General features: G+C 49.0%; 1 protein-coding gene across 1 annotated transcript in view; it reads left to right on the forward strand.

Moving 5' to 3' along the window:
* TSPAN11 (tetraspanin 11) overlaps positions 1 to 16,756 on the forward strand; it is a 54,917-nt gene that overhangs the window by 8,880 nt on the left and 29,281 nt on the right. Inside the window, exon 2 of the mRNA XM_023549027.2 lies at positions 8,456 to 8,647. Coding sequence (XP_023404795.2) covers positions 8,456 to 8,647 — 192 coding nt within the window. The remainder of the gene's footprint in view (positions 1 to 8,455; positions 8,648 to 16,756) is intronic.

Genomic DNA, 16,756 nt, shown 5'->3' on the forward strand with positions numbered 1-16,756 from the left:
GTTTTGAATGCGTACTTACTTGTGCCCTCCTGGAAAGCTCAGAGGAGTGGGTGTGGGCTTGGAGTGCTGATGGCCCCACACATACACAGAGAGCTCAGTACGGCTCTACTGGGGCTGATGCCCCGACCCACAGAGTTCAGCTGACTTTTCTGATTTGGTAGCTTGGAGCTGTTCTTTAAAAGCGACCCAGCCGGCCCCATGGGACCAAGCTTGCTCAAACCCGAAGGCTCTCTCTGAGCCCTAGGCTATGTTTGCTCCCCAAATTAGATGTGTTCACTGTGCCCTCTGGAACACAGTGGTTAGGAGCTCAGTTGCTAATCAAAAGGTCAGCGGTTCGAATCCACCAGCCGTTCCTTGGAAACCCTATGGGGCAGTTCTACTCTGTGCTGTACGGTTGCTATGAGTCAGAATCGACTCAAAGACAATGAGTTCCTATCGTGCCCTCCATTTCTCCTTCATAGTGGGAATTACCTTGTGACTACTTATTCAGGGTCTTCCTACTTGCTCACCTGCAGCAGGCAAGGGTGCAGGTATAAGCATCAGTCTTAGATACCACTACGGCCCGAGAGCCCAGCATAGCGGCTGCCACAGTAGGTGCACACAGTAGATGAGCAAAGAGGAAGGAGCACGGAGGTGGGAAGGGAAGGGGAATAACGCAGCCTCATTGTTGTTAGGTGTCGTTGAGTCAATTTCAACTTACAGCGACCCCAAGTGACGGAGTATAACTTCCCACAGAGGTTTCTAGGTTGTAATTCTTATGGGAACAGATCACCAAATCATTCTCCTGTGGAGTTGCTGGATGAGTTTGAACTGCCCACCTTTTAGTCACAGCTGAGTGCTTAACCATTGTGCCACCAGGGCTCTTTAATGCAGCATTAGCCTGGCATTAAGAGCTCTCTGGGTTACAGCACTATTCACAATAGTCAAAAGGTGAAAACAACCCAAGTCTCCAACCCCAGATAAACGGGTAAACAAAACTTGGTATATCCATGCAGTGGAATATTACTCAGCCATGAAGAGAAATGACGTTCTGATAGATACTTCAACATGGGTGAACCTTGAAAACATGCTGAGTGAAATAAGCCAGACATAAAAGGACAAATAGTGTGTGATCCTACTTATATGAAATCTCTGGAAGGCAAATGCATAGAAACAGAAGTTTATTAGTGGTTTCCAGGGGCTGGAGGGAGAAGATTATTGCTTAAGGGGTACCGAGTTTCTGTTTGGGAATAGATAATGGTGATGGTTGTACAACATTGTGAATATAATTAATGCTACTGAATTGTAAATGTAAAAAAAAAAAATTTTTTTTTTTTAAATGTGAAGATAGTTAAAATGACAAATTTTATTTTATATGTATTTTACTACCAAAAAAAAAAAATACTTGGCAGCTACCCCCTTCTTAATGGCCGATAAAAAGGTCCATTCCCTTCTGGCACTCAGTCTGTACCTCTAAAAAGAAGGCATTGCCAGAAACCTGGAAAGGCAAATACTGATTTTTGCCCCAGCGATATGGCAGGCAGAACAGAAGCAGGCTGGGGGAGCACATGGCATTATTTCACAGCCCGCTGCACAAGGCCCATCCAACAAGTCCCACGCCCCTGGAGTGGCTCCTGTGTGCCAGGGCCCGTGCTGGCTAAGGGCTACTGTAACAAAGTGCTCTGCTGCAGTACAAAAAGGGAAGAACACATCCTGCTGGGAAGTCAGAGAAGACATCACAGTGGAAATGGGCCTTAAAGGGTGTGTAGGCGTTCAGCAGTGGCAATAACAGTAAGCGCTCAACTGGTAACCGAAAGGTTGGTGGTTTGAACTCACTTAGTGGCTCCACGGGAGAAAGACCTCGCGATCTGCTCCTATAAAGTTTACAGCCTAGGAAACCCTAGGGAACAGTCCTACTCTGTCACGTGAGATTACCATGAGTCAAAATTGACCCGATGGCACATGGCAACAACAGCAACAACAACAAGGAGTTCAGCAGAAGCAGAAGGGCAAGGAGAACAATGCAAATAAAGTTTGGGAGGTAATAAGAGATGAGGGGTCTAGGGCCCAGAGAGGCTGTGGAACTTGTCCAAACTCACACAACCAACGAACAGAGGAGCTGGGATCCTGTTCCCAGCAGAGTTCACACTCTTATCCACTCTATACTTGCAAATAGTTAAGTGCTCAACTACTAGCTGAAGTTCAAACCCACCCAGAGGCTCCTCAGAAGAAAAGACTGGTGATCTCCTTCCAAAAATCACAGCCTTGCAAGCCCTGTGGAGCAGTTCTACTCTGCACGTACGGGGTTGCCATGAGTCCGAATAGACTCAATGGCACTAATAAGAACAACTACTACTGCCTTAGCACATAACCAGAAAACAAAAACCCATTGCTGTTGAGTCAATTCCAACTCATAGCGACCCTATAGAACAGAGCAGAACTGCTCCATATGGTTTCCGAGGAGCAGCTGGTGGGTTCGAACTGCCGACCTTTTGGTTAGCAGCCATAGCTCCTAACCACTGCACCACCAGAGCTCCTTAGCACATGAGGATAACAACAAACAGCAATGACTTAGTTCATGGTGACTACAGCCCAGGTGTGCAGGAAGGAAGTAGCAGAAAATGAAGCCAAAAAAGAAGGTGGGCTGGATTGTTAAGGGCCTTGACGCTGAGTCTGGGCTTGGTGCTCTGGGTGCCAGGGAGCTAGTGCCATTTTTCAACAAGGAGCTGCTATGGTCAGATCAGACTTGAGACACGGTATGCCGGGTCTAGCAGGGGCTAGGAGGCTGGCACTGCAGCAGGGAGCCAAGGCTGGGGCAATGCAGTGGGGTGGCAAGGTCAAGATGGGTTTGAGGACAGTTGAGAATTAGCCCATGGTGCTATCGATGAGAGGGGAGGAAGGAGTCAGTAATAACCCTGGGCTTCCGGGCCTGGGGCTGCCTTTGAGGGTGGGTGTGCTATTGATGAGCCTGACCACAGAGGACAGGCATAGATGATGAGTGTGGTTTTAAATGGGTGAACACAAATCCAACCAAAACCCTTTCCAGTCCAGCATAGTACCTGGCATACAGTAAGCGCCCAGGGAAAACTTAGATAAATGAACTACACTGCCACCCTGTGCATTTCCTGCCTCCCCAGTCTCTGGGCTCTCCCTGCACTGCGAGAACTCTCCTGCCCAGGGAACCTCTGTTATTGGAAGCCCCATGATCCTACCCCCTGCTCCTCCCTCATCCTCTCCCTAGCTTCCAGCACCAAAAACCAAAAAAACCCGTTGCCACCAAGTCTATTCTGACTCATAACAACCCTATAGGATGGAGTAGAACTGCCCCATAGAGTTTCCAAGGAGCGCCTGGTGGATTCAAACTGCTGACCTTTTGGTTAGCAGCCGTAGCTCTTATCCACTAGGCCACCAGGGTTCCTCTGCACAGAAACCCTAAAGTGGCCTGACAAAGCAAAATCCCGCAACTGTTTTTACACCCTCTGCCTGCTTTCCTGCAGGCCTGCTGCCTGATTTCTACCAGACTCTGAGCTCACGCAGCTGCTCAGGCTAGTCCTTCTCCCAGTGAGGACATGAGCAACTTTGGGTGATGTCTTTCCTGTAAATGAAAGTTCTTAAAATTACATGGCATAAGTGATCTGCTGTGCCCCTCCTGGCCCGCTTTTGTCCTAGTTGGTGAGAAGGCCAGCTTCACCCTCTACAGGGTTTTCTGGATAATCTGCTACAGGCTATGGCTTTGAAAAATATAGTTAATAGTCTACAGAAAACCAACCCAGTTTCTATGAAGAGCCAAATATTGTTGAATAAACTCTATGCAAATGACTGCTGAAATAGCTCATTGGGGTCAGAGTGATCCCCGTCCCAATCAACCCTCCTCTCTGTTTCTCTTCCACTGCCCTTTCTGCTGACTTAGGCAGTTCCCAAATGGCCTGAGTGAAAGCCGTGAGCCACCAGTCCAGAAGCATCTCACTGGAAGTGTATTGGCAGGAGGTTGCCCCCTGGTATTAACAGGGACATTTTACTCACATGGAAAGTATCCCATCCAGCACCCCATTTTACAGATGAAAAAACTGAGGCTTAGAGAGGAAAAGTGTCTTGCCCATGGTGGCATGGTTAGTAAGAGGTAGAACCAGGCTGGAACCCAGGCCTGATGACCTCTACCCTCACGTGACACCCTCTGGTGACCCATCCCAACCTTTAGTAACTTTTAAAGAGCTGACCAAGTCGCAGGCATGATATTCCCTGAAGGACTTGGAACTCTCTTGCTTCTTATGGCTAATCGATCACACTCCAAGTTCTTCTTCAGCCACTAGCTTCTTCACCTGATATAACACTCTAAGGAAAGGGTTGGAGACCCAGTTGATTCAATCTCACCTCCTGATTTCTTCTGGGCATCCGAACAAGTGTGAATTTGTTGTTTTGGGACCTTAATCAGGGCAACATGTCAGAGACCGTCGCCTGTGTCTGCAAACCGAGCTTTGACCCTGGCTGACCTGTGGGTTCAGCCTGCTCTCAAGATACCAACCTTTTCCGTGTAACCAGCAAGTGCTCTGGCAGAGAGAGCCCTCCATTAGTGGGATCAATACTACTTCTCTCCTGGGGCTGCCCTTTCTCACACCCTCTCCCCTCCCTTCCCACATGTTTGCTCCATTCTTGCCTAATCTGATTTTTGTCCCTTAGAGTTGAAAATTCTGCCTCTCATTGCCCCATCTATCCCAAAGCTTCTACCAGAGCAAACATCATAACAAACAGAAGAAAAGCATGGAGTTCAAGCCCTGAACAAATGTCAACAGCACTCCAGGCAACTGTTCCCAGAGTAAGGGCCCACAGCTTCAAGAGGGACCCCACTATGACTGAGGTGTCCCCAGAAGCAAGGAGTGTGTTCTGTGAGATTCGGCATAGCACCATCTACTGGTGGGAGTGGGGCGGGACACTTTGACCCCATATTAAATATGAAATCTAGGCAATAGTTCTCAGCTGCAATCACCTGGGAACTTTATGAAATATTGATGCCTCTGTCTCACTCCCAGAGATTTTGATTTAATTGGCCTGGGATGTGGCCCAGGCTCAGGGTTTTTCACAGCTCCAGGTGATTATGCAGCCGGGACTGAGAACCACTGTGTTAGAGCAGTGCAGAAGTAGAGGAGGCCTCAGGCACCATGCAGACCAGGGTTCATCACGTGGAACAAGAATAGGCTTCTGCCCCTGAACCTGAACACATTATTTTATGTAGACATCCATTTCTCTGGAGGATGGGGGAATCCATTTTTCTCAGATTCTGAATGGGTTCCATGACCCCCAACAGATCAAGTATCTAGTTCAAATGTGTCCCTTTTGATGGTCCCAGATCTAGATGCTCAGCCAAAATTCTGGATTGGGAGCAGGAAAGGGAGTCGACAAGCCATTTAAAGCATTAATGAATAATGTGCGTGTTTCTGTAAAGAGACCACACCCATTAAAAGGCAAGTTTCTCGGCTTTTTGCCAGAGTTAGGTCCACTCAGTGCCATCACATTGACTAGCTCAAAATCCCTTCCTGGCAGTGTTATATGCCTGTGATTAATAAAAAAAAGAGAAGTGAATTATTAATTAATGCACTATGCCTGGTGGGCAAAAGCCCTCAAATCCAAGGGATCTTTGGTGGTAACAAATTGGGAACCAGTAACCTAATAAAAAAGAAACAAATCAGTTTCCGATGAGTCGGCTCTAATTCCTGGCAACCCCGTGTGTGGCCCCATGTGTGTCAGAGTAGAACTGTGCTCCATAAGGTTTTCAGCAACTTTTTTTTCGTAAGTAGATCACCAGGCCGTTCTCCCAAGGCACCTCCAGATGGACTCCAACCTTTTGGTTAGCAGCCAAGTACGTTAACCTTTTGCACCACCCAGGGACTCCATTAGTCTCATCAAAAAAAACCAAACCCATTGCCATCAAGTTGATTCTGACTCATAGCAACCCTGTCGGACACAGTAGAACTGCCCCATAGTTTCCAAGGAGCGCCTGGTGGATTAGAACTGCCGACCTTTTGGTTAGCACCCGTAGCTCTTAGCCTCTATGCCACCAGGGTTTCCACTGGTCTAATACAACTCATTTATTAGAGAGATGAAGAAACTGAGACCCAGAGAGGTTAAGGGGCTATCTTTATGTCACACAGCTAGTCGAGGAAATGTTAGGAACCTCGCTCAAGCCTTCAGGCATGTTGTAGGGACAGAATGAATACGTGCAGGGTATTTTGCTGGAAACCCTCACTTTGACCCGGACTTGGGAAGTTCCTCACTGATCATGCAGGTTGTGTGGGCCACAGATAACCTACACCCACAGAGAATTAAAAAACCTACTGTACTTTAGTATTTTATCAAATCTAAGATATCACCTATTGTAAGATACACCATCATTTTTGTCCCACTAAGAAAAAGTGCTGCCCAGTATAATTCTAAAAGGCCATCGGTCATCCAATGCATCCCAATTTTAGAGATGCTAAAATGTGAGAAAAAATGTGCCTGTTGAAATCGAAGAAATACGGTACATTAGCCTCTCCCATTCCACTCTGAGAGGCGTAGTTGCAGTTCTGTGTGATTGTCTTCCAGGTGGTTCTCTTACCTGGTAAAGGTGCTAGTGGGAGATTAAATGACACCTTGAATAAAACATTTATATTAAAAAAAAAAAGTGGAAGTGAGTAGAGGAACAGGCTCAGCTCACCCTGTGAGACCTGAGGACCGAGTCCTGGATTTGTCCTCAGAAGACCTGGGTTTGAATCTCGGTTCTGAAACTTTCTGGTGGCGTCATCTGGGGCAAGTTCTTATTCTCCCTAAGCCCAGTTTCCTCATTTGAAAAAAGGAGATAATATCTGCCTGTCTCTCACAGAACTGTTGCAAAGCTGAAAAGAGAAAATGGTACAATACCTGTAAGTTGAGTAATTTCAGTGCCTATAGGGTCCCTATGAGTTGGAATCAACTCGACAGCAATGAGTTAATGCATGTTCATTGCAAGAACCACCTTCCATTTGCTCAGCTGATGTCTGTACCTGCCTAGAACGGAGAACTGTGAAATGACAGGGTGGGTTTGCGGGGAGCGTTCAGAGGCGGGGGGGGACACCTTACGGTGATAAGCATCGGAGGGAGTAAATGGAGCCTGGTGGGGCTTCTCTTGCCTTGGCCACACCCAGGACCTCTTGAAGAAGCATTCACCACCAATCCAAGGAAGGACCCCCCCTAAATGGGGGCAGGGGGACTTTGGGCCAGTCAGAAGCTTGCCTTCCCAGAAGCAGGTGGCTGAGACGGTCAGAGGTCCCAGAGATCCTGCTCTCCAAATCCTGGGAAGTCACCCCTAAGACTTCCCATCTGGCATCTTGAGTACACACAAAGGCACACGCACACACACATACACACACACACACCCATTCTTCTGCTGAGCATAGCAGTCACCAAACCTGTTGCTGTTGAGTCGATTACAACTCATAGTGACCCAGTAGGACAGAGTGGAACTGCCCCACAGGGTTTTCAAGGCTGTAATCTTTACAGAAGCAGACTGCCACACCTTTCTCCCAAACTCTTGGTTTCCAACAGCTAACCTATCGGCTAGCTGCCAAGTGGTTTATCACTGTGCCACCAGGGCTTATAACAGTCCCAGAAAGGACTATTCTGCCCCGTTGCAGAAAGAACAGGGCAAAAAGAGCCACCCAGTCACTGTTTCTAAGGAGGCATCTCCCAGGCCTAATCTTGGCCTGGCTAATCAGCTGTGTCCTGCCCCTCCCCCTTTCTCAGGGAATCAGACAGCGGAGAAGAAATCTCTCCTCCATGGTCCTCCCACAGACCCGGAGCGGCTCCTGCTTGTCGAGCTGCAGTGGCCTTGTGATCCTGGAGGCCGTGTGACTGAGTGGACAGGGCTCTGGGGTCTGAGTTCCAGTCCTGGCCCTGCCCCTAACTAGAGACAGGACTTCAATCGATTTGCCTTCCGTCTATGGGCCTCAGTTTCTTCATCTGTAAAATAGGGATGATAAGCCTAGTTGTACTTCTTCAATGGGCAATTACAAGGATTAAACAAGGGACCATGTGTGAAAGTGCTGTCACCCAAGAAATGCAGACAGTGTGAAGAAACACTCTGAAGGGAGAAAGAGCCCGAGTGACCAGGAATTGGGGGGCCAAAGGACCTCAGACACACCGGTCACCCCTACAACTACAGTAGCTTCCCCTACCTTATTACAAGGATGCAATAGGCGTCATAGTAAAAAGTAGTTTAGGGTCAGACCTGGATTCAGAATTGGGTCCTACAGCTTGCTAGGTGTGTGACCTCGAACAAGTCACCTAATCTCTCTAAGCCTCAATTTCCTCATCTATAAAACTGGGTAACCAAACTATTCTCCTGGACTCTTTGGAGGATTAAATGAGATGATGTATAAACCTGCCCTGAGCTTAGCGGGCACTCAGCAAATGGCAGCTGCCGAGGCCCGCCACTGCCCTGCTCTAACCCCATGACTTCCTGCAGGTGGGGGGTGCAGCGGTCATGGCTGTGGGTGTCTGGACCCTGGTGGAGAAGAGCGGCTACCTGAGCATCCTGGCCTCCAGCACCTTCGCCACCTCTGCCTACATCCTCATCTTTGCAGGCACGCTCGTCATGGTGACTGGCTTCCTGGGCTTCTGCGCCATCATTCGTGAGCAGAAGAGCTGCCTCTCCACAGTAAGTGCCACCTGTCCCTGCGCTGCTTGCTCTCTGCCCAGGACCTCAGGAACTGTGCTGCAACCCCCACACCACTGCCCTGCCCCAAGTCAGATTTCCCTGTGCTGAGAACCCCCATCAAGTGATAGGGGTGAACACTGGGCTGAGAAGGCTGCTGAGACCAAGGGAAAGCTGGGGAGGGGGCGCTGCTCTTGGGGAGGTGGTTGTCCTGTTTTCCATGTTCTCAGGACCTAGGCCAGGGGGGCAGCTCAGTGGTGGCTCCTTCTCCTCCTCCTTTTCCTCCTCTTCCTCCTCGTCTTCTTCTTTCTCCTCCTCCTCCTTCTTCTCTCCTTTTCCTCCTCTTCCTCCTTAAGATTTTATTATGGGAATTTTCCTGTACATACAAAAATCAAAAGTAAGGTATGATGAAGCTCCCCATTTCCATCACCGTGATTCAACAGTTACCATCTCGTGGCCAATCCAGTTTCAACTACACCCTCCCCATCTTCCTGCCCCCATCCTCCACCCCGGGGTTATTTTGAAGCAATCCCAGACACCATGTCACCTGTAAATATCTCAGTATGTATTTACAAAACTTAAGGATCTTTTTTTTTTTAATAACACAATGACATTACCATTATCAAACCTAAGAACAACTAGCAGTCTCTTCTTAATACCATGAAATAAGCAGGCAGTTTCAAATTTCCCCAAGTGACCCATAAACTGTTTTTTTTTGTTTTTGTTTTTCACAGTTTGTTTGAGTCAGAATCTAAATTAGGTGCATAGGTTCAAATTGGTTGATTTGTCTCTCAAGTCTCTTTTAGTCTATAAGTTCCCCATCGATCTCCCCCCCCCCCCGCCCCCACCACACACACTTGTAATTTATTTGTTGAAGGAACCAGGTCATTTGTCCTGTAAAGTTTCTCCCAGTCTGGGTTTTCTGGTGACATCCCCGTGGTGGGGTTTAATGTGCTCTGGCAGTTAGATCTAGAAGCTTGATCAGATTCAGGTTTGATTGTTTTAGCAAGACTATTCCACAGGTAGTGGTGTGGACACCACAGACTTCTTGACAGGCTTCCACCTGGGAAACTGGGCAGAATACCCACAGCTGGTCCAAAGTGTCAGGAAAGGAGGCCAGAGTACAACTTGCAGGGGTCAAAGTCCTGGAGCTCAGCTCTGAGTCCTGGCAGACCCTAATACCTCAACTCCTGTATACTCAGCAGTGACAAGGTCTCTCGTGCCTGGGCGGCCTCTCCCTGCCCTCCATCTCCTTCCAGAGGGCCAAGGCCCATGTGTAGGAAGAGGGAGAGAGGACAGAGGAGGCTGAAAAGCATCCCAACTTAGCAAGGAAGCGCCAGAGGCAGAGCCAGGCCGCGTTGCAAAGAGAAACCAGGTTGCGTCTGAAGGAATCAGGCAATGGGAGCAAGCCTTTGAAGAGGCTCCTTACCCTGCATCCAGGTCTCCACCATTGACTTCACAACCTCTGTCCTGCACAACCAAGATCAAGGGCGTGGGAGGTAGTGGAGGGGGGGTGAGGGGAATGCAAAGAGAGAGACAGAGGGACAGGCCCTGCAGCCTCTCTCACTGGTGTGACCTAGTTTTTTAGCCCTGGATATAGAAGCTTGTGCACAGGCTCAGCGGGATGGCTCTTCTCTGCTTGAAGAACTCCTTAATTCTTCTCTGTGGGATAGTGTAGAGCCCAGGTACTGGCAGTGTGGACGGTGAGGCACCAGTGAAGGTGAAGTGCCATCGGGGACCAGCCACCAGAGCCAGGGCTTGGAGCTGTTTTTCCAGCAGTGGAGGCAGGTGTGCCCAGGCCAGCTACATCCCCACTCAAGTCCTCCTTCACATGGCCAATCATGTATGTTTGAGAAGCTGAGGTCCCTCTGAGCTCCTGGGCACAGCACAGACCTGATCAATGTGAGCTGAGTGAAGACACAGGGCATGACCAAGTGAGCTGAGATGTAGTTGGCCAGAAAGAGAGAGCCCTGGTGCAGCACTGACCAGACTGTACAGGGACAGCCCAGACTTTGTTGACCAGTGTTATTGGGCCCAGAGAGAGAACCCTCTGCCCTTACATCATCAGGGATTCCATGTTTGTCCTACTCAGCTCTGTACCTCTTAGAAAATGGGGACTTCGGCATGGCCTTGGGGTTTTAGGCTGAACCCTCTCGCTCCTCACACCTGGAGGTCTGGCCCATGGAGGCAGGCTGCTCTGTGGCCACCTTCTTCCTTCCATCAGGTAATCTTGCTGAGGACAGGGTTCACCCAAGCCTAGTGTCTCTATAACCCAAGAAGGAAGGCACAGACCCTCACTCAGGGAAACTTCCTTCTGATTCAAAGCCATCTCTCTTAGTTCTGAAGGAGCTCCTAAAGACCAGTGGACCCCAAACAGCACTGGAAACTAGCCCCCTGGTTTCTCCCCAGGCCCAGTTATAACACAAATGGCCACCGTTCATTGAGAACCACCTACCTCTATCCTTCCAACAACCCTGCAAGGTCGCAATAATAGTGACCTATCTGCATGCCAAGCACTGTCTTAACATTTATACGTATTAACTCTTTAATCCTTACCCCAACCCTATCAGGCATTTACTATTATCACATGCATGTTATAGATGAGGGCACAGAGAGGTTAAGTAATCTGCCCAAGGCTATGCAGAGACTGAGCAGCAGAGCCAGGATTCCTGCCATGACGTCTGGCTCCTGAGCCCATATTTGGGTCCACGACACTACACTGCCGCCAAGAAGGTATGATTCACCTTGCCTGAGAGAGGAAAAAGCCAAGCTCAGAGACAGGGAGGATCCAAGTGCCGGAGCTGGAGCTCGAATCCCAGTCTGTCTGAATCACCTTGGAGAGTCAGCTTCTCCTGGGGAGGGCCAGCCTGATTGAAGGCAGAGAAAGAGGCCAATACTGTGCTCAGAGGCACACACTGTTCTGTATCTCCATGGAGGTCAGCACTGAGCATCTGCACTCAGTGATACAGTTGGATGCAAGAGAGGCCCAGTCCAGAACCCCAGGAAAAGAGACCAAGGGGGTTGCAGGGAGACCCTAGAGGCTCTGGCCACTTGAGTGTCCCTTGCTCCCATTAACATATGGAAACAACGGTTTGCATGCACACACACACACACATGCACATGCACACATACACACGCATGCACATGGGTCAGAGCATATCCAGTTTACAAGGAAACTTGCAGGTCACCTAGTTCAACACTCCATCCAATGCTGGAATCAGAGGTCCCAGGCTAAAGGACACTGAGTGGCTGAGAGTGTGGGTCACCCAGGCATTAATGGGGGGATACCCAGTATCACTGACTTTTTTAGAGAACGGTCCAATCATAAGAACTTTTCCCCTCGACAGCCTCCAAGACCAAAAGGAGAGCGGAAGGCTTAGCAGCTAACAGGGCTCTGCTCCCTGTACCACTGACCACACAGCCTCCCCTTCCTCATTCTCTTCTTACATGATCCCTATGCAAGGTATGCCCCACCATTCAGCTGATCCACTAAGAAAGCTGATGTCTTCGGCCTCCCCAGTCATGGCCTGACTGTTGTTTAGTCTGAATGGCCTGCCCAGAGGGGACCAAGTCCTGTCTGTGCCTGGGGCTGTGCCAGAAAGATATGGAGACTTAGTGGAATATCAGGGCCTTGTGTTTCCTTAAGGGGTCAATGGACACCTCTGGCCCCACCCTTCTAAAGTTTCAGAGGGTCAACAAACGGAGAGAGGCTTCTCATCTCTCTGAGGCTGAGGTGGGGCTGAGTTCACAGGGGCTGTTGGACAGGCTCGTGTGAGATGCTTTTCTTCTTCTCAGCTGCATTTTCCCTTCCTTCCATAGACACCTGCCTACAGTTACATCCATCCCACACAGAACTGATGATCTCTCTGCTTCAACATCACCAAACAGACAGACATATCAGGGAGGCAACAGCTTGAAACTGAAGTCAGGAAAAAGCCACACACACACACACACACACACGTACACACACCACATGCATGCACACACACGATGCAGGCATACCTGCACACACACAGACTCAGCCGCCAGCACAGGGAAAGCAGGAGCGTGGGGACGTCTCTCCCAGGGGGCTAACAAGTAGCAAACCCCACAGCCTAGAATCTTCTTCCTTTGTTTTTCCCTGCCCTTCTGTGAAGGATCCAAGAACAGAACTGCCCCAAGGACTGACAGAACAGGAGAAGAAGCAGAGGATCCTGAGTAATCTACTTCCTGGCCCATCAGCCCCTGAATTATTGAGCACGTGATTGTTTAAACCAAGAGAGTAGCTGTAAAACCTTCCTGGGGCTCATACAAGTAGGGCTTTTAAAACCCAGGCTCCCATTTAGAGTCAAGCAGTGTGGTTAAGGCAAGTTTTAAAAGTGTTCTGTGGTTCCTGGAGGTTCCTCCCTGTTTTCACTGAATTCGATTATTTTCCCCCTCCATATCTAACTTGGAAACCCTGGTGGCGTAGTGGTTAAGTGCTACGGCTGCTAACCAAAGGGTCGGCAGTTCAAATCCTCCAGGTGCTCCTTGGAAACTCTCTGCGGCAGTTCTACTCTGTCCTATAGGGTCACTATGAGTTGGAGTCGACTCGACGGCACTGGGTTTGGTTTGTTTTTTTTGTATCTAACTTGCTTTTGAAATCTTTAATCAGCTGAAGGCTAAAGGAAGCTCCAGAGGAGAAGTGTAGTGAGTCTAGCTTTATACAACGTGGCCCCCAAAGAGGAAGGTGAAAGATGAAAGAGAAGGCATCTGAATGGTGTGCATCTAACTTGGATTAGGAGGAGAGGAGAGGGCTGCCATCAAAAGTTCCCAGGGAAGTATCCAGAGAGGGGCCATCTGGGCTCACCCACAGACACGTCTGTCCTGGCCCGAATCCTTCCTTCTAGCACTTCTGCAGCCCTCAGATCACCTCCCCCAGAAAGAAATGTCCACTGGGGACATGAATAGCACATCTTTGCTGGTGCTGAGATGATGATCAGCTTGGCATCGGAAATCTGCAAAGGGGGAAAGGGATGGGGGATTGAATTATTCACACCAGATCTTCTTTTTTACCTAAGGCTGCATGAGGGAACCAGATAATTCAGGCCATCTGAGCCCAAGGCCAGTGACCATGACAGATGCGTCCTGATCAAATGAGCAGAATATTTTTAGAGGCTAGAAGATGGGCTCTGAAAACTTTTATATCTTAAGCCAAGTGAGGATCATGATGGACGGTTCAGGCTAAGCTGGGTCTTTATCAAGGGCTCCTTTGTAGTTAGGGGATTAAAAAGTAGGAATAAGTTCTAGAAACCCATTTCTGGAAATGAGGGGACCCAAAATGGCGACAATTCCATCAAATACGCCAAGATTTAGTTAACCCGGGTAATAAGGTCTAGAATTGAAGGCAAAGTTGCCTGGCAAGGGCTCAAAAGCAGCTTATAGTATAGCCTGCCCAAGTGGGTCTGGGACCTTGGGTAAGTCACTGAGCCTTTCTTTGCTACCTGGTGTCCCCATCTTTATACGGGGATGATGTGTGAGGATAATGAGGAAGTATTTTCAGGTCTGAGGAAACGAGTCACTACATTATATAAAGATCATAAAAATGTGGCTATAATTATCATTTACATCATCACCACCATGACCAAGCTCCTTGGAGAAGGAACCTAAATAAATATAGAGTTATTCTTAGGGCCATTATTGCCAGTGTCCCCACAGCTTGGGCTGGACCACTACCGCTAAAGAAGCTGGCGATGATGGGAAGGATGGCGGCAGCCTGGGTCCCTGAATCCTCCCCAGGGCTCCTTTCTTACCCACAGATGGCTTTGGTAGTGTTCTACCAGCACCCAGCCTCATGGTTGTCATAGCTTCACCTGCTTGGTGGCACTTTGACCTTTAAATCTGCTGCCTACATACTCTCGAAGGACAGATCCTACAGCCAGGGCTTTGAGAATCCTCACCTCCTCTCCAAGGAATCCAGAGGAGGCGGAATCCTTTCTTCATGGCTTAATGTAGTGGAGGCCCAAGTATAACCCAAATGACCACCATTCGATGAGAACTACCTACTTCTATTCCTCACAACAACCCTATAAAGTCACAATAATAGTGACCTCTCTGCCTGCCATGAGCTATTCTCAGCATTCACGCATATTGACTCTTTAGTCCCCACTCCATCCCTATGAGGTGTTTACTGTTATCACATGCATTGTATAGGTAAGGACACTGCGGGCACAGAGAGGTTAAGTAATCTACCCAAGGCCACCCTGCTGGCAAGTGGCAGAGCCAGGATTCAAACCATGTGTCTGGCTCCCAAGTCCATGCTCTCTGATCCACCACACTACACTGCCTCCAAGAAGGTATGACTCACCCCGCCTGAGAGAGGAGAAAGCTGGGCTCAGAGACAGGGAGGAAGCAAAGCCAGAGCTGGACTTTGAATCCCAGTAATCTGCTTCAGACAAGGGGACCTCTTGCCAGGCTCTTTGGTAAGTAGGATACAGATATCCCAAGAGCCAACCTTGAGAACCCAGCATGGCTACACAGAGACCCATAAAGCCAATCCGCCTCTGCCTTCCCCAGCTGGGCCTTGTTGAGGTCATTCAGGAGAAGTCTTGGGCTGGAACTGACTCTGTTCCTGGGCCAGGACAACCATACAGCTGCCTGTAGCCCCCACTTCCTCTCAAGATCCCAGTACCTCTCGCTCTCAGCCTCCTCCACGCTGGCCTCACTTGGCCCTGGGACTATACAAAAGGGCAACCGTGTGCCTCAGAGATGAACCTTCCACCCCTCTCCTTAGCCACACAGCCTGGGCCTCAGTCCAGGGCCTTTGCTGTTATTCCAGGCTGGTTTATTCCCCCATGTCCTGGGTTTCTCAGTGTAGAGAAGGGGTACTTGACTTTTTCATGATGCAGGACCTGTGGTTTGATTTCCAGATGGAAAATGAAGCACTGAGGTGAAAATTGGAGGTCAGTTACCCGGCTGCCCACCACCTGACCCACTCAAAACATGGAGATGAAGCTTCAGGGTGCTAGCAGTGTTGCTGAAACCAGCTTGGCTTGCATGCCAAATCAAGTTTGTTGGTCTAGTCAGAGAGCAGTTCAACGCAGTGATATGTGGGTGGATTATCCCCATAGAAGATCACTTTGTCTCCCTACCCTTCCAGCTGGGCCCTGAGCAAGTCTCAGGGCAGGGCTGGAAAAGGGGGGTGGGTCAGTGTGTATGTGTGTGTGTGTGTGTGTGTGTGCGCGCGTGTGTGTGCACAGCATCTGTTTGCATCCCTGAGAGTTTAGTTGGGGGTTATACATAGCCTTTCCATTGTTCAGTTGCTTGCTTCTCTTCCTTGGCGAAAACTCTAGATTTAACCATATTGCTGGAAAGCGATGGGATTCAGTCCGCCTAACCTACCTAGGCCCATTTGCTGCCCTGATAACTGAGCACTTGAGTGAGCAGAGCCCCAGAACAGATGATCTAAACAGCAGATAATCCTTCAACAAATTCTTTAGAAGCCCCAGGCAGACATGCAGATGTTCTCTTCTTCCCAGTGACATTTCAGTCCAGTTGGTATTAAAATGAACCATGCTTATTCCACAAATGCATACCCACAAAGGAGGGTCAGAAGTGGGCTAGCAGTTGAGGAAAACTGATCTGAGGTGAAATAATCTCATCACGAGGCCCATGTCAGGAAGCTCCCCTGGCTGGTGCGAGATGTCGGTGTCATTGTTCACTGTAATGAACTGATTGCACTTACGTAGTTCGTGGGGCCAAGTTCTTCATTTAAAGAATCACCACCTCTCCCCACTTTGTCTTGGCACGGGGAGTTCTTCGCCGGCGAGCATGAGTGGGCTGTGTTCCCTGCCAAGAGCCATGGGATGGAAGCAAGGGGAGGGACCCACTTTCCTTCTCAAGTGTCTGCTCTTCATGCCATTCCCATCTTTGCTGTGGCAGCAGCAGCACACCTCCAAGCTCCGGAACAGAGCAAAGCCAAAGCCAGTTGCTGTTGAGTCGATACTGACTCATGGCAACCATATGTGTGTTAGAGTAGAAATGTACTCTGTAGGGTTTTCAATGGCTGATTTGTTTTCTCTTTTTTTATTGTACTTTAGATGAAGGTTTACAGAAAAACTAGCTTCTCTTTAAACAGTTAGTATACATATTGTT

Source organism: Loxodonta africana, chromosome 4 (genome assembly GCF_030014295.1).
Source record: "Loxodonta africana isolate mLoxAfr1 chromosome 4, mLoxAfr1.hap2, whole genome shotgun sequence".
Lineage (NCBI taxonomy): Eukaryota > Metazoa > Chordata > Mammalia > Proboscidea > Elephantidae > Loxodonta > Loxodonta africana.